At 39.1% G+C, this 19,079-nt stretch overlaps 1 protein-coding gene across 3 annotated transcripts in view; it reads left to right on the forward strand.

Annotated features, from left to right (window-relative positions):
- Nucleotides 1-9,264, forward strand: part of GRM7 (glutamate metabotropic receptor 7) — a 907,662-nt gene extending 898,398 nt beyond the window's left edge. The window contains exon 9 of one of the 3 annotated variants that reach the window (XM_027586609.2): nucleotides 8,072-9,264. In XM_027586609.2, the coding sequence (XP_027442410.1) occupies nucleotides 8,072-8,314 (243 nt within the window). In that variant the 3' untranslated portion in view covers nucleotides 8,315-9,264. The remainder of the gene's footprint in view (nucleotides 1-8,071) is intronic. The other 2 variants (XM_027586608.2, XM_027586605.2) reach the window with 2 other exon arrangements.
- The last annotated feature ends 9,815 nt before the right edge of the window (nucleotides 9,265-19,079 follow it).

Genomic DNA, 19,079 nt, shown 5'->3' on the forward strand with positions numbered 1-19,079 from the left:
CAGTCAAGTTCCCATGTATTCTGGGGCAGGGGCAGGAGGAGGCAAGGTTGGAACTCTCCTTTTCTCCTAAAACATTCCTAGATCGGACAATGACTTCAGAGAGCAGAAGCCTCTCTACAGTGATTCATTCAGTAAATACCGAGGACTGACTTGGTATTACACACTAAGCACTAGGAAAAACAAGGGTCTCTTCCATTCTTACACCTGCACTGCTAATGTCTGAGACACACAAGAGCAATGAGCAGTAAGTGACACACCCTGGCTGTGCTAAGTGTGGCAAAGGAAAAGTAGAGAAGCCCTGAGACAATAGAGCAGGGGCACCTAACTAGCCTGGAGGAAGTCAGGAAAGGCTCCCTGAATCAAGTGACGTTGAGCCAAGGGAATGAGGAGTAGGAGCTAACAAGTTTAGGATAAAGCTAGTTAACACTGTAGGGAGGGAACTCCAAGTTGAAGATTGAAGATTCTGCTTCAAAATCACTGATGGCTTCCCATGGCCTCTCAACTACCGTTGCCTTACTTTGACATTCAAGGCCTTTGACAAGAGACTCCATTAGGAAGATAAATAACCATAGGGATTTTGTCTTGTTCATCACTATTTCCAGTGTCTTGACTTTGGTACGGAAGCATGCATATCCACTGAAATAATTATCTGGACCCTCCTACCCTGTCAACCTTCAGTTCCAGAACTTTCTGACTCCCCTCCCCATGCACCTTGATAGGAACATGGTATACTTTTAAATCACCTGCATCCTTATTTTTTTTAATAAAGATTTTTATTTATTTATTTGACAGAGAGAGACAGTGAGAGAGGGAACACAAGCAGGGGGAGTGGGGTAGGGAGAAGCAGGCTTCCCACAGAGCAGGGAGCCAGATGCAGGGCTTGATCCCAGGACCCTGGGATCATGACATGAGCCTAAGGCAGATGCTTGACGACTGAGCCACCCCGATGCCCCGCACCTGCATCCTCCTTATATTTTCCCATTCGTCATCTAGATGAAGTGCCCATTTCACTGAGAAGCCTTCTCAGGCTTAGTACAAAACACCCCCATCCAAGACAGAGTTAATTAGCCCTTGTCATATATCTCTAAGCACTTATCACAGTCCCTATAATCATTTCCCCAACCATAAAACAAATTCCTTAACAAAAGGGACTACACCTGACTCATATCTTTGTTCCTAATGAAAATGGAGCAAGCACTTCGCACATTTTTCCTAAGGATTTCTAGGATATTGCTTCTCTGTTTTCTTGAACCGGATTACTATTGTCTGCACATATGGTAGACTGGTCTCATCATCCATTGAACGGTCTCCCTCATTCAACGTTGGTGAAGGTGCCAATTTGCTTTGGGGACTCAGTGTGAGTCTGGCCTATGAACTCTTGTCTTATGCTGATTGTGTTAGGTAGGAAAAACAACAAAGGAAATGCCAAGCCCTTGCTGATGGCACATGGCAGTCCTCTCTAAATGTTGTCAAATAATCCAAATTTACAATAATGAGAAGCAAACAAACAGCTTGCAGACTTCCAAGCCATTTTGCAAGATTAGCATGTATTAAAGTGACTGGTGTTCAACAGGTGCTAAATAATATTTTATTAGATGGGTGGTTGGGTACATGGACAGAAATTCAGATTTTGGATCTTTGGTAACTAGATTAGAATTACTGGTGATGTGAAATCCTGACATAGTTAGCTGATTGTATTTTAACCCCTGCCAAGCTCTCTGTGTCAAGAAGTCCAGCTAACTAACATAAAAACAAATACTCCAACATTCTCCTGGTAAGTTGTTGCAGTAGCGCTGGAGGTGGGACAGAGAAGATGGAGAAAAGTCTCAGATTTTCTTAGATCAGTGTTCAACTTGCACAATTGTGAATGCCCCATTTTTTTGGTAATCATATTCTCCATTCTTGGGTTTTCCATCTTTTTGGCTGAGTAACGTGCTACTTTTAGAAGACAAAAGAAAAAAAAGATTTAGGAATATGGGAAGTTTATTAGCTTTTTTGAAATTCTTAGTGGAAATTAACAATTGACGGTAACATATACTCTTTGCCATTAAGCGATGGGCTAAGGCCATTTACTAATGAAATGAACAGACAGGAAACAGGCCAGTGACCACAGAACTAATAGCTAAAAGTATTTCCTTTTGTTTTAGTAACTGTAAACTATAATATGAAGGATTTCTTCCACTTAAAGTATTTTTAGGGACACCTGGGTGGCTCGGTCGGTTAAGCGTCTGCCTTTGGCTCAGGTCATGATCCCAGGGTTCTGCACTGAGTCCCACATCAGGCTCCCTGCTCAGTAAGGAGCCGGCTTCTCCCTCTGTCTGCGACTTCCCCTGCTTGTTCGCACGTGCTCTCTCTCTCTCTGACAAATAAATAAAATCTTTAAAAAAATAAAGCATTTTTAACTAAACAACAGCTGTGAATTATGGTTGACAGGGAAGCAATGGCAGCGGGGAGGGGAGGCACAGATACCACTTAGAATAGATTCACAGAAAAGTCAGTTTGAGCCAAGTTTCATCAGGCAATAGACCAGTGTTCCCAAGTTTGGTAAGCTTTACAAAGGACTGAAGTAATAGGCAGGACCAACATTTAAGAAATAACCAAAAGTATATTCTTGTATAGTGGCAAGGGATCCACTAAAAAGGGGAGAGAGGGCTATGAAATCAAATAAATTTGGAAAACAGTGCAAACAGCATCAGAAAGTTACAAAGTGGCTGCTCAGAGACTTACTCTAGCCCCTGGCCTCTTTCCTTTGATTTGCTCAAGGTTTTAATATGATTTTGAACCTGGCACTAAAAAATAGGCATTTATAATGCCTGGAAGAGAGCCCAGTATATAAGATGTGCTCAATAAATGAAAAATTAATTTTGAAAAGAGATTTCAAATGAATAAAAAAATGAAACTTTACCTAACAACACAGAAGTCCAGCTCCTCTTTAAAAAATGAAATATCTGACTAAAATAAGGTAACATCCTACAGATCATTATGCTATCACATGGGGAAAGTGTTTTTCAACGGATCAGGGTTCATGCTGTTCCTTAATATCGTACACTTGACTCACTTTGCTCATTTGTACTATATGCCCAGCTGCTATAGGAGAATTCTTAGAGAACCACAAAGCACAACATTATGTTAATAGCCCTGAGAAGCCCCACTCGTGTCCATGTGCACATGTGAAAACGTGTCTCAGGCACATATGTAGAAATAAAACTGCTGTGTCAATGGTATGTATATCCTCTGCTTTTCTAGGTCCTTCCAAATGGTTCTCTCATGGCGATTATACCAATTTCCATTTTTACCAGAGTAGTCTAAGAATCCGCACTTCACACACTCACTAGTATGTGGTATTAGTGCAAATGCACTTTTTATTTTTTAATGGCTGGGCATGAAATGCCATCTCTTTATTATTTTAATTTGTATTTTTCCAATTGATGAGGTTGAGCATTTTCCATGTTTTTTTGATCTACAAATTACTTTTTGATATCACTTGATTCATTTATTTTAAATTAGATTGTCTTTTATTTATTAATTTATATACATTAAAAACTTTGTATAACACTCCTTTGTCAATTAAATATATTGCAAATAATTTCCTCTAGTTTATAGTTTTTTATCATTTAACTTTATAAATGATATCGGTTTTCAAATCCCATTTATTCCAGTATTGTTTGCTATTGAAAACAATTATAATGGGGCGCCTGGGTGGCTCAGTCGTTGAGCGTCTGCCTTCGGCTCAGGTCATGACCCCAGGGTCCTGGGATCGAGCCCCGCATCGGGCTCTCCACTCAGCGGGAAGCCTGCTTCTCCCTCTCCCACTCCCCCTGCTTGTGTTCCCTCTCTCGCTGTGTCTCTATCAAATAAATTTTAAAAATCTTTAAAAAAATAAAAGAAAATTATAAAGTAAGTAGGGTCCATCAATAAAAAAAGAATTAGAAACTTTTGCTATGTTTATACAGGAAACTATATAGTAATTATGATTACCAAATCAAGAGAAATAAATATTAAAACCACAATGTTATATGAAAAACAGGTTGCAAATGGATATGCACAGTGATACCATTTTTGTACAATTGAAAAAACACAAAGCAAAACTCTCTATATTTTATGGGCAGCTACGTATGCAATAGCAGCATGAACCTCATTGGGAAAGATGCAGACCTCCATCAGACTAACAGGCTGGGATGGGGCAAGGAAGGAAGAACTGGCCGTGGGGGTGGGGAAGTAGGGAAGGCTCAGATGTGTTTGATTTCCTTTGGGTGGATGGAGGGGCACCTGAAGCAAAGATGTAAATATATTAATGTACTATTTCCTTTTTTTTTTTTTAAGATTTTATTTATTTATTTGACAGAGAGAGACACAGCGAGAGAGAGAACACAGGCAGGGGGAGCGGGAGAGGGAGAAGCAGGCTTCCCGCTGAGCAGGGAGCCAGATGCGGGGCTCGATCCCAGGAGCCCGGGATCATGACCTGAGCCGAAGGCGGACGCTTAACGACTGAGCCACCCAAGCGCCCCATTAATGCACTATTATCAAGGCTGCAATACATGGTTGTCTACAATTTCTGTGGGTGTTTGAATCACTTCATTCATACACCGATATGTGTATATATATCTACATACACATTTAAATTTTTAACAAGAGCTCACAGAAATATATGGAATATTGTCAATGAACTATGCAGTTCCTTATTATTTAAAAAATAAAGAGGGGCGCCTGGGTGGCTCAGTCATTCAGCGTCTGCCTTCGGCTCCGGTCATGATCCCGGGGTCCTGGGACCGAGCCCCACGTCGGGCTCCCTGCTCCGCGGGAAGCCTGCTTCTCCCTCTGCCACTCCCCCTGCTTGTGTTCCCTCTCTCGCTGTGTCTCTCTCTGTCAGATAAATAAATAAAATCTTTAAAAAAATAAATATGGGATAGAGAAAAGAGGCTTATTTAATCTTATTCAAAATTTTATATTTATTTATGTTTCCCATAATTCAATGTTTCTTATAATATCCATAAGACTCTTTTTCTTCTCCATTTTTTATTATTTTTTTCTTCACTTCTATAGACTGGGTTAAAAGTGTTCCATGGACCACACTTGAGAAATGAAGCTTTCGTGAGACAAGAAGTCTTCTGAGAAATTAGAGAGAAAACAAGTAGTTCACTTGTAATAGTTCAAGTTAATGTAGTTCAAGTAGTTCAAGTTAATGTCAAATCCAGTTTGATTTGGACAAAACACCAAGAGTAAGATGGAATGTCTAACGTTTTTAAGGAGCAAAGTAATTCATTCCAAAAACCAGTACCTATAATATTGCTTCATTATAGACATCAACTCTAAGATACCTTGCTTTGAAAACTACCGATGTAGGTAACTTTTAAAAACTCAATAGGGACCCTGCCACATATTCTTAATGTTCCTTGTAATTTTACAAGAAAAACTTATAACTTTACAAGAGAAAAATATTCTATTTTAAAATACTAAAAGTATATTTCCTTAGAAAGTGTTTCACTGCACAACTATTTTGAGCTAAGCAATTTTCTTTTCTAGGCCATAAACTACATTGCTATTCAAATAAATGGAATTATCAGACACCACCGGTACTTATCTTATTTACTCATAAGGCTAGAACATTTTAAAAATAAACATTATAATACATTGGGCATTGCTCTGAAAAGCACATAAATTGCCATTCTAGGACCTACACAACTCTATTATCATTTTGCTGCAACGTTCCTCAGCTATTCTGCCAAGAAAGCATGAATTGAGGCTAATCACTTGTATAAGAATTTTGTAATTTAAAAATACCTTTATGCATTATGTTGCCAGATGAGAAACTGGAATATTTCATACATTTATGCCATTAAAAGGCCACAGGGTAACAATTATTCTAACCACTTTTACAAAGGCTCAGAGAAGTTCAATGTCATTGGACTGGTCTAGGTCACACCTCAAGTAAATGATAGAGCTGAATCAGAACCTGGGTCAGGTGAGTCCAAGTGCAGCATGGTCTTCCTACTATGGTCTGGAGAGCAAACTGTAGATTCAAACAACAGCCTCATTTTGGAATGCCAGTCCCTCTGAGCCTCAGACCCTTCCTATATAAGGCGGAGATTATAAACAGCATTCATCTCAAGGCTTACAAACACAAGAAGGTAATCCACGCCAAGCATCAGTGAATTTCCACTGACATTATTATCATTTTGAATTTTTTACAGCATAACCTCATCTTGATGATAGTTTAATGCAAACCAATGCTCAGCTTTACGACTTAAGGACAATATTTTCTAACTTCCTTATTCTTTTTGTGAAGACTCTTCCAGAGAAATTGATGTTTTCAAGTAACCTGTTTGAGGAATTTCAAGTATGTTTTGCTCTTTTCACTAGACAGTTATGCTTATACGGAAAACAGTCACACAATAATCACACAATAGAGGTAATCTCAGATATTTAGGTCATTAAACCTCTGGGTTTTTTCTTTGATCCCTCTCCCCCCACCTCCTTTTTTTTGCTGAGGATAATTAGTATATTACCATTTGACAAGGCAGACTGTGATTATTTCTTGCAACTGTCTGCTGGAGTTACCTAGCTATGACACTGTAAATAGGCTTCAGAGTAAAGAAAACATTTTTAGAAAGTTTTTCTCTTTATATTTAAACCAAGCATATCAGTGAAGACAGTGAAGGCTCTGCTAACAATGGGAACCTTCTTAGAAGACTGGGGCATTATTGATACCATGTATTTATCAAGGAGGATGCACCATGACCCAGCTCATGACCAGATTTTCCAGAGGACCCTTAATGTCATATAATTCTATTTTCTCCTCTAATTTTAGTTAATAAATGCAATGTGATTTAATAGAGAAACGAGTCTGAATCTTTAAATAAGAATTTGCCAGAAGGAGAGTCTGAATTTTTAATCCAGAAAATAAAATCTTTTTGTAGAGTGTACACATGCATATATGTATCTGTAATATACTAGTGGCATTACCTACTCCAAGTTCAGATACAAACTCTCTCAGTATGTTATTGTAGCTTCTCCATTCTTCTAAATTTCCATATGAATCCCTACTTAAGAGGTGTGGAAGAATTCTTGTTACTTGTTTATATTAAATGAACAATACTACTTAGAATAAAAAACAGTAAGTAAAATAAGCCATCAGTAAATGCTACGTGACAGTTACTTTGTGTCCAACAGAAGCTGATGCAAAGCTACTAAGATTTAATGAATAAAGAACATGTCACATTATAGCAATTGTATTACTTGGTATTGAGAACTAGAGTATAATATAAATCAGTCATACTTTGGGATCTTGGTGCTTTGTTTCCAGCATGAGGACAGGAAAGGGTCTGATTTGCTCATCAGCTGCTCATCAGTGCCTACCTAGTCCTATGTCTGGCATATGGTAGGCAACCAATGCTGAATGAATGAATGAATGAGTAGAACTGGGTTCTAGAATCACTATAACAAATAGAAAAGTAATTTATTATTAAAAAAAAACAAATAAAAGGCGTACATGGTGAGATTTAAGTGAGCCTCAAACTTCGATGGAAATAGTTCCACAAATTACCATTTACAACTTACTGATGATAACACTGTGCAAGTCAGTCACTAGTAATTTGATTGTGTGAATCCTAACTGAAGGTGGCACTGGTTGACCTAATCTGTAGTCAATGGACATTAATCGCAGTGACCAGGACAGACCTGTCCCAAGCAATGGCCATTTATTATGAGAAGGTCTGGGAGAAGATCACACAACGAAATATCCTGCAACACGGGTGGGCCCCTTTAAGCTTAGGGTCGGCTAATTAGAAAGCACGGCATCCACTAATTAATTTACTAACCATTACAAACCTTAAAGAGGGAGGTTGGAGACATCTTAGAATAGAGAGCACAGATGGTTTGAGAATTGCTGGGCACTGCAGATTTTAGTAGACAAAACCTTAGAAAGACTCATAGGAATCCAAGGCGATTTGTGTGTTCCTCAGTGGTGCACGGTTCCATCTTGACATTGTATTCAAGTCATCCCAGATCTAATTCTGTTTCTACCTTTGCAAATAAGGTCATTGCTACAACTGACTCTTACATTTTTTTTCAGGCCCTGCTGCAAAAAAGAAGTATGTCAGTTATAATAACCTGGTTATCTAACCTGTTTCATTCCATGGAACCATGGAGGAGGAAGACCCTCAGTTATTTCGTCACCCAACCTGGCATAGGACTCTTTTGGTCCTGCCCGCTATCCATCACTGGAGGAGCATCCCTCGCCAGGAGACCAATGTTAGAGGATCCAAGTGTCCTACACAGCTGCTTTATGAAATATTCTTACTTTATCTTGGCTTAATAAGTCACTGGCATCAGCACTGCCAACTCGGCTGCAAGTTTGGACCTTCCCTACCACAGGGAGTGTTGAGACTCAAGTCCCACCCAGGCTCTTTAGGATGAACCACTGAGAGCCACAGTGAACGTTTTGGGGCTGACCTGTCTTTCTACGTATGTACTTCGAGACTGCAAGGTTTTGAAATTTTCTGTACAGTTTGTGAGACTTTTGCACTTTGCCATCTGATGTTGTACCTCAGTTCACTGTTTGTTTTCGAATGCCTTGTTTCCATACAGCCCTATTCTCTTGGACGGCAGAATATGTGGAAAAATATTGAAACAATTCTAATGTTAAAAAGATCTCGGCAGACTAAAAAAAAGGAAATTAAAACCACGTATGTAATGACTGTATAATTATGATTATAGTACCACTGCAAATCATGTTGGTTTTTTTTAAAACAAAAAAGATATTTAAAGACCAAAAACTGTGCTGAGAAATTATGCCCCACCTATCTTTGGTATTAGGATAGGTCCCACAAAAGGAAGGTATTGGTTGAACTGAATAGAGGTCTTGATCTTTGGAATGCATGCCAGTAATGTATTTTACAGTACATGTTAATTTATGTTCAATATTTGTATTTGTGTTCTCTTTTGTTATTTTAATTAAGGTATATGGATGTTTTGCAATAATTTTAATAATGATTAAGCTATTTGAAGAAAAGAATATGGATTTTTCATGTCTTGAGGTTTTGTTCATGCCCCCCATGACTGACCAGTGTGATAAGGACTTCAAAAAAAAAAAAAAGCATGTATGTTTTTTTACTGTTTGTAATAAGTACTTTCGTTAATCTTGCTGCTTATGTGCCAATTTAGTGGAAAAACACCCTTGCTAAAAAGTTCCCTCTTACCATTCTCTTTCAATTCTGTGATATTGTCAAAGAATGTACCAATAAAATACTTTGGTTAACTTTTTTATTTCCTGAAATAAATATTTTTAGTTGTTTACCCCCTTTTAGTTATAGTTTATTTCATAAAATCTTAAAGTCAGGGAACACTGAAAACAACCAAACTTGTTAAAGAAACAAGCCTTAGCTCACAAGTAAAGCCATATCTGAAATGCAAATGATAAATCCAGAGGTGCTAAATGTTCTCATAAAAAAGGAGTATCACAAAGCCCATGCATTTTGTTTCCTTAAAATCAAAGACCTGACAACCCTCAGACATTGACTCAGTAAGTTACCTGTCAAAAATAACCAAAGTGTGAGTAACTGAACATAATAAAAAAAATTAAAAATAATAAAAATAAATGCAGAAATTAAAAAACAGTGTCAGAGGGAACAGAAAATAAATATTAGCTTCAATAAACAATCTGGAGGCAAGTGGGTGAAAAGATAAATGTCTCTGTGAAACTTAACCAAAGGATCGAAGTAAAGATTACTACAACAATGCATTTGTCTATACTTTCAAACAAATATGGTGGCCATGTTGACAGCAAGATTAAGACTTGGGTTCCCCAAACTCAAATGTAGGAAATACTCTCATGGATAAACTCGCACTAACTCGGGTGTCAGGAGTACAAATGAATGTCGATTTACAGAGGATGACACTGGTCTTTAGCACTGAGGGCAGGACCCCCAAATCCATTTAAATGGATTTAAATAGCCCATTGTGGATCTACTCGTAACTGATTTTCTACTGTGTCTAGAATCCACCAACCTTTTGCTGCTCCCTTGGCCCAGGAAATGTGTATACAAAGACTAGAAATCTCATTTCAGTATAACACTGAGAAAAATTAAAATATCTCCCACCTTTTCCAATCCCTTAAACACCCTTCAAACAGTAGGCCAATGAGATAAAAAGCTAATCACAGCAGATATGAGTTTTGGATTATCCATATTTTCAAGTGGTAGAGCCAAATAACTGAGTGTGAGACCTGGCTCTCCTCCCGCTAGCTATCCCAAGGGAAGTTACAAAAACCTTCTGAATCCTCCATTTCCCCCACTGGAAAACAAATTAATACTATTACGTATCTCATAGACTTAGGAGGATTAAGAGGGGAAAAAAATCCATGCAAAGGGCTTAGAACACTGCTTGGCACTTGGTTAACTCGGCACATGTGTTAGCTGGCATCAGCACCACCATGGTTGTTCTATCTTGCCTTAAAAATAAAATGAAGTGCACAGTGCTTTTTTCATTCCATACATGCGAACACAATCGGTAAAAGGGCACATGGGCAAGCCAGACTTCTGGCCATGTAGGAGAAATAATTTATTTCACCAAGAAATCACGTTAAGAGCCTTTCCTGATGATTCCAACGTATAAGCAAGAGTGCAGACGAAATAACAAAAGCAATTCCACGTAGGATTGGAAAGAGCTACTGCCAAGGACCTTTGCTCTGCCCCTGGATCCTCAGGGTAGAATTGAGATGACAGTGATCAAGACAATGATAAGGACAAAAGTTAAAGCTTCTATAGCACTATATAAGGAATTGTTATTTATATACATTATATAGATTATAGATTATACATTTAATACATATTGTATACTTCATATGCATCATACACCTTATGTATGTCACATGCATTTCAATGTATACTTTATATACTTTAATTTATAATCCTCAAAAGACAGTTCTAATCATCTTCCGCAAGCTCCCTTCCCAACCAGGTAGCTGAGTGGAAGTGTGTCTGTAGCCCTAGGACAGACGTAATAGAAAATGAACCAATAGCAGGCAGCAGAACCAATGCCCACTCCCCTCCAGGTCTCCCTGCTCTTCCTCAAATATACCTAGCACTGCTCATGCCTGTTCTCTTGCCTAGCACTATCTCCCCCCACGAAGCCACATGACACCACTTCCTCAGCATTTCCAGTTTCTTCTTAAACATCATTACATCAGTGGTCTTTTCTGAGCTGATCTAACAGAGCAGCCCTCCTCCCCCCACATCAGAGAATCCACTGACTTGCTTTATTTATTTATTTATTTAACATTTATTACCTGACTTTTCAGATTTGTTTCTTTGTCTTTTGTTGGTCCCTTCCTGCAGTAAGAACTAGGAGAAAAGATACATTGTCTGTTTTGTTCCTTGTGATATTCTAGCACTCAGAATAGGGCCTGACAAGGAGTAGGCATTCCGTAAATATTTGTAAAGCAATCTGTGAAAGGAAGAATGGATGGATGAAGGTAAAGCGCGGGAGAACATGGGAGGAGGGCTGGAGGAGTCTATGTGGCAAGAGGGGCTGGAGCTGGGTCTCAACGGACAGGTAAGACCCAGGTGATCCAGGGGAAGCAACAGGTGAGCCATGAACATCGTACACTCAGCCTTTGCAGTAAAGGAGAACTCCTATGACGCAGTGCTTCCTTTCATCAGAATGTGAACCAGAATTCAGAAGTGGGAAGTGGATGCAGATGGCTGGATATGCTGCATCAGAACCCCTTTCATCTGAAGGAGGGAGGGAGACGTGCTAGCAAGAAGGTACCAGATTCAGAATCACAACTCCTATGTCCGAGCACGTATCGGCTGCGTGATCCTACGCAATCCACACACTCCTAGGGCCCTTCATGTCCTCATCGTATAACACCAGTAAGACATGGATTCATGTTTCATCCATCAGGCCACTCTCTATGAACTTGGTCCGCATGTTAACTTCACGGTCAAAATGTGCTAACCAAGTCTGAACACAAAAACCACCAACACAGCTGGAGGTGGGGTGGCTGGGGTCCAAGTGGGGAAGAAGCACCACTTCTTTGCTGTCAGCACGAATGCCTCAACGCCTAAGGTATCTGTCAGCACTTTTGGCCACCACTTCACACCAACAAAAAAAATTAGGCTCCCATGGATTCAAATCCCTCAATCCCTCCTCCTCTAGTTGCTGCTGCTGTATTATTTCTCGTTGGACATTTTTCTTCTATAAATGATCCTTTTGTAAAATTCGCTTTATCGTGCCCTCAATTGAAGGTCTGTTTAGATTCTGCAATTTGTATCTGTTCGTACTTCCAACCATCATAATAGTGATAAATCTGCTTTACTAACTCTCAGCCGAGTTGGTGATAATATTCTGGAAAACGACGGAGCCTAGAGCAGGGCCTTGGAGGCTTCTACCAGAGACCCATGATGAGGCTGACTTCAGTGCATTAATCAGCATTAAGTAGATGTAAGTATGGTTAGTGCTCTAATTAGAAACCTACCCCCCCCCAACCTGCAGGAACAGTCATCCTGTGTTATTTTCTTTTGCTTAATAAAAAATAAGAAGAAATGAACCAAAGCAAAGGACAGTTGTCATGGCTTGTAAATTTCAACACAGTACATCCACATTACTTCTGACTCTGTCACAAAACCTACGAGACGAACTATTACTTCATGAACCATGAGTGGCTTCTAAGGCTGTCTCTTTTTCTCAGTATTAATAAATAGGACATTGGCTTGATCATCTCCCCTGCAATCCTGACATGGAATCAAATCGAGTTCCTAAGTTATTCCCAAAGTCTTCCCCATTGGAAGTTCTGGCCGCGGTGCACCACCTCCAGACTCTGGACACAGTCCCATTCTCCAGGACTCCTCAAGAGGAGAGGGAAGGACAGGGCATGCTTGGAACCGACAGCACAAACCTCATATCTTTACTCTCCCGAACTCATCACCGTGGCCTGGGATCCCACAATGGTTGCCGACCCTGGTTTTGTCCTGAAGTATTTATTTTGTTGGTTAACGAATAACACAAGTATTGTCAAAAGAGATGTATGGGCAATTCAAGCACCTAAGCCTTACAGAATACCTGTTTCTCTCATTCACATGGCTTTCCTTTCTTTGACTCCAAACTTTTACTATGCTTCCTGTCTCCTGTATCAGTGTGTTTATCCTGGCTTTTTGTCTTTTCTTTTTTCCCTCTTTAGAAGAAATTAGTAAATCAATAAAGTGGAGGCAAGGTACAAATTCTGATTTTTTTCCTTTAACTTTTATCTTATATAAATGCTTCCCAAACTTTAATGTGCCTATCAGTCACCTGGGGATCTTGTTAAAAATGTAGATTCTCATTCAGCAGGAAGGGCTTAGGGTTCTGCATTTCTAATAAACTCCTTGGGGATACGATGGCACTGCTGGTACCTGAACTGGAGTTTGGTTCTTGACCCTGATTGTACATTCAATTCACTAAGAGATTTTAAAATATGCACACGGCCAGAGCCCACCACAGAGACTGGGGTAAAGCTTGGGCATTTTTTTTTTCCCCTGCAAGCTTCCCATTTGTAGGGTGGAGGATTAACTTTCTAATCTAGTGTGTCTTGAGATTTAGTGGGCATCGGAATTCCCTGGAAGGTTTACTGAAACACACAATGCTGAGCCGCCCCTGCCTCGAAGTTTTAACTCCCTAGTTGAGGATGGGAGCTAGTAATTTACATTTTTAATACTTTCCCAGGTGATGCTGATGCTGCTGGTCCAAGGACTATACTTTGAGAACCACTGGTCAAATCTAAGCGACCGTACTACTCTTCCCAAATTCTGGCTTTGCACAACAAAGCAAAAGATACTTTTATCAGCTCTAATTCATTTTGCACTCCACTCATTCTGGACTTCAGGCTTAAAACACTACTCTTACAGGTCACTATTTGGTGGTGGTCTGCATTTGCCCTCCTTCCAGGTTTTGCATAAATTGGTTGAAAACCAACTCAATGGCAAGTTTGCTATACACCCACATTTGTTTCTTTAAACCGTTTTTCTCCCCTTTCCTGGGATCCTGACCAGAGATTCAGAATTCTATTTCTAAGCGTCTTCTTCTGCTCCTAGGTCTGTCTTCCTATTCTGATCTTGGGTTCATTACTATATTTTGACATTTTGAAATCTGTCTCTCCAAAGCCTCATCTGTCCACTTGGCTATGAGCAGGCTGCCAGCCCCTGGCCCAGGAGCTCACATGACATTATGCTTTCCCCTGGTCTCTTCACCAGGTCTTCCTTGCTGGTCTGAATTTGGTTCAGAAAAGCAATTCTTTTCTATTCACTGTCCCTTCAGTGTTAAAACGGGCAGCGGTAGAGCATTCAATCAACGAATAATTTGAGCACCTGCTATATACTAGGCACTGCTCTAAATTCTTGGGGACACAGCAGTAAGGAGCCAAATATCCTGTCCTTAAGAAGCATGCATTCTAGATGAGGTGTCAAGCATTTTGCAGATGCTGCACTTCTACCCAGAGGTGTTTATATACAACCAGATTCACTGTACAACACTCCAACCCAAACCTATACTTCTCTCACTGCATTTCTTCTTTTCCTCCTCTGCGCCCTCCTCTACTTAGAAAATGTGGACGTGCTGACTCTTCATTTTGCTCGCTGGTACTTTGTGTTTTATGTTCCTGTGGGCTCCAAGAGGATATGGAGATCCAAGCAGGCAGATCCCAGCTGTGTACACACCTGGTTCCATAGTTGCAAAACTGCATTTGCCTCTCAACTGCAGAGACCTATTCACTACAATAAAGGGAAATCCTAGGGAGAAATTATTCTAACTTTGAGTCAGCTAGCCAGCTGGCAGCATCTATTGTTAGAGTAACTGGCATTTTTTTTTTTTTTTACCTTCTCCTTTGAACAAATAGCTTTCTAGCCAGTTCTGCACCTGGCTATTGAGATGGACAATGACAAAGTCCATCTTGGTGACCATCATCCTCCTAGTGGACATTTACTTCCAGAAAAAAAATGGGTCTCGCAAATCATACTGGTCCTTGAGCCAAGGGGGGCAGGGCTGCCCTTGCTACTACCCAGACATTGTGGGCATAGAGCTAAGTTCAACAGATACTTAGTAATGTGCTCAGCACTGTGTTAAGCTATTCAAATTCACCTCATTTAATCTTAAATAGAGCTCTGTGTGGGAGGGGTTGATATTATCTTCATGTTAATGTGTAGTAAAAGGAAAGAAAGAGTAGTAGAATGATTTGCCTAAAGTCATGCAATTGGTAAGTGGCAAAACTGGGATTTGAACCCAGATCTCATTGACGCTGGAGCCAATACTATTAAATACTAAATTATAATGCCCAAAATATGCCTTCTTTTCACTCCAAAATACGAATTGCAATCACCATAAGCAAAATAAATCCCTAACCAGAATGAAATAAGATTTTGACAGGGTAAGTGTGAGTATGAAAAATACATAATAATTATAATAGGATAGACTATTAAACAGTTTTAAAAGTGATTCAGAAGAATGTTGTAGAAAAATGCTCTTAATTATTTTCAAGATGATTCCAACTACAAAAATACACATATACATGCCAAGATAAAGCTTGAAGGAAAAATAAAAAATAAGCTATGTAATTATGAATTCTTATTTTTTACTCTTAAATTGTTCCTTAAATTTTCATTTTCTTTGCCATGAGCATACACTATATTTATAGTTAGGGAGAAAAGTTAGTTTGAAAATCATCCTATGGATTTCTGCTAAGTTGGCAGAGTAGCACAGCATGATGTTAGCTCTCTACTTGAAATCATCTCTGGACATAAAATAGAACAGTTCTTCTGGACCCTATATTTGCATTAGAATCTCCTTGGAGGCTTTTGAAAAATACTGACCCATAGGCTCCATCCCAGACTAATTAAAACAGAAATTTTGGAGGGACACCTAGATACTGATGTATTTTTAACCTCCTTCTCCCACAGTGTGGTTTTGAGAGAAACACAGATGCCAGGGTTTAGGATACTATGGACCCTAGGGTACTGGGGATTAGGAATGATGAACGGTCCCACCTACCACGGCACTTGCCTCCCACCTGTCCCCAGCACATACTACCAAACTGAGAGACCATATTCTCAATTGAGCAGAATGAGAAGCTAGAAATGGATCCTTTCCATAGAGATGAAAAAAGCATTATGTCTGTGAAAAAAAAAAACCTGAAACACTTGTTCATATTATACACAACATAATCAATCCCAGATGGATTAAGGATATAAATGTCAGAAGTAAAAAAGGCCTTTAAGAGAAAATACAGGGAAGTGTCTTTCTCACCTTGGGGGTAAGGAATAGTTTCTTAAGAACAGAGGGCTAACCATAGAAGAAACAATGATTTTGATTTTATTAAAATTCAGGATACTGTTCATCAAAAGATACGTTAAAGAAAGTGGAGGTAAAACTAGAATCTGTAAGAAGATATTTACAATCCATACACCAACAAATGATTCATAATAGAAATATGCATTAGGAACAAATGTACACATACACATTATGTGAAATACACATAAATGTAAATAAAATGTCACATACATCCTGCAAGTAAGATAGAGACAAACAACTGACTTTTGGAAAGAACAGACATTTCACAGAAGAGGAAATCACATGACTGAGGAACAAAGGAAGAGATGCTCAATTTCATTAGTAATCAGAGAAAAGCAAACTGAGATCACAGTGAGAGAGCATTTTACACCCCATCCTGTCCAACTGTCAATGCCAGAAAAATATGAGTAAAAGAGATCTCATATACTGCTGATTTGAGTGTTAACTGGTAGAACCACTTGGACAAACAATTTCCATTTCCCAGTTGAAAATCTATGTTCCTTAATGCCTGGCAGCTCTACTGCTCCGTAATGATTCAGAAAGCATTTCTCTACAGGTGCCCCAGGACACACGTAGAAGATGTTCATAGGAGTTCTGTTCACAATTACAAAAGCCTGGAAATACTGTAGTGACCACTGACAGAAAAATGGACAAAGAAATCACAGTATAGTCACACAATGGGATATTATGCAGCAAGAAAATCCATGAAATCACTTTGATAAATCTTAATAACATCATATTGAGTGAAAAAAGTAAGCTCTATGATACAATTTACAAAATTCAGGATCATGGTTACTTCTAGGGGAAAACAGGAGAATAAGATAAGGAAGAAGGCTGTAAGGAGAAGGGAATTATCAGTAATGGTGAGTTGTTAGGCTGTGTATGGGCTGCCAAGTAGCTCATTATATTATTAAACATAAAGAAGGGTGTGCATGGATGAATAATGATGGTGCTTCGTGCATCAAGAATGACAACTCTCTCGAGTGCCTTTATGGCTACACACAAAATACACCAACAATAATCTCAACTAAGATCCCAATCTTCTTACTATACGTCTAGAAATGATCTGATTAGTGTGCTGCTTGGCTTATGTGATGAGCCACACTCCTCCAGTGACTCCAAGGTTAGCAAAGCTCCATTGTATAATCATTAATCATTTACTCAGATCTGCGATTCTGTCCGATGGGTGCCTCTACTTAGGAAGACAAAACTAAGGCGTAATAGAGCTAATTAAGTCAATTGCACTAGTCTTATTTCCATCCTCATGATCAAGAATCCATGAAGAGTCAAAGCTATAGCTTTTCTCCATGGAAGAGACACCACTTTGCTCCTTCCTAAGATTCAGACCTTGGTTTCATTAGCCTAATGTTCTGCTAAGTCCTCACTTAGAAACATGAATCCTGTGCTTCTATCTGGTGATGACAAAAAGTTCAGATCAGCTATCTTGGCTGCTGAGGAGGGTACCTCATGTTCACAGCAAGAACCCATTATAGAGAAGTAAAAGATTTAGAAACCACCCATTTTTATGCAATTTTCTCAGTGCACAGTGACAAAAGTGACCAACCATTCCAGTTGTGCCTGGGATTTTGCTGGTTTTAGCACATTAAGTCCAGCCTCCTAGGAAACTCCCCAATCCCAGGAAAATTGAGACTGTTGGTCCCACCAACCTGACTCACTGAATCATCTCATTCTGATATCATGGGCTTTATGCTCATTCTCTCTTAAATGGAGGAAGTTTAGAATACAGGTCAAAATAAAGCTTAAGGATTTCCTATCTGGACAAGTCCATGTCTATCTCTCCAAAGGAACTTGGCAGAGCTGTGCATGAATATTTCTCAGAGACTCCTTAATATTTCCCATGTTCCCACTTTCATCTGTGTTTTCTCCATGCAAAGACAGATTCCACATGAAGAATGACTTGTATGAATATAAAAGTAAAATATATAACAATAACAATAGTAAAAATGATGGAATAAGTAATTGGAAATACACTGTTGAAGGATCTTCTGCTATATAAGAAGTGGTATAACAGTATTTGAAGATTGACTTTGATTAATTGAAGATATATATTGTAAATGCAAGGGCAACCACTAAAAAAAATTTTTTTTTAAAAGAAGTTTAAATAAGCCAATATGGAGATAAAGTGGGGTAATAATGAAGAGGGGAAATCAGAAGGGGAGACAAACCATGAGAGACTATGGACTCCAAGAAACAAACTGAGGGGTTTGTTTAGAGGGGTGGGGGGTGGGGGGATGGGTTAGCCCAGTGATGGGTATTAAGGAGGGCGCGTATTGTATGGAGCACTGGGTGTTATATGCAAACAATGAATCGTGGAACACTACATCAAAAACTAATGGTGATTAACGTAACATAATTAAAAAATAAAAATAAATAAATAAAGTCGGGTAATAAAAATATCGGGAGGCTGCATGGAGCACTGGGTGTTATGAACAAACAATGAATCATGGAACACTGTACCAAAAACTAATGATGTAATATATGGTGATTAACATAACAATAAAAAAATTTAAAAAAAAATATCGGGAGGCATTCTCTCTGAGCTTTTTTGTGTTCAACGTGTCCTGTTGACTATGTCAGGATTGCAAGGACCTGACTTCTCTTTCACCTGGGCCCTTGCCCAGGATTGTTGATTGTTAATAGAGTTTGAGAGATTTAAAAAAAAAAATTGACTTGTATGACTCAATGGGGTATACATACACCTATTTTGAATGAAAGTTTCCAGACCAAAGCTTCTGACATTGTAA

This window comes from Zalophus californianus, chromosome 1 (assembly GCF_009762305.2).
Source record: "Zalophus californianus isolate mZalCal1 chromosome 1, mZalCal1.pri.v2, whole genome shotgun sequence".
Classification (NCBI taxonomy): domain Eukaryota; kingdom Metazoa; phylum Chordata; class Mammalia; order Carnivora; family Otariidae; genus Zalophus; species Zalophus californianus.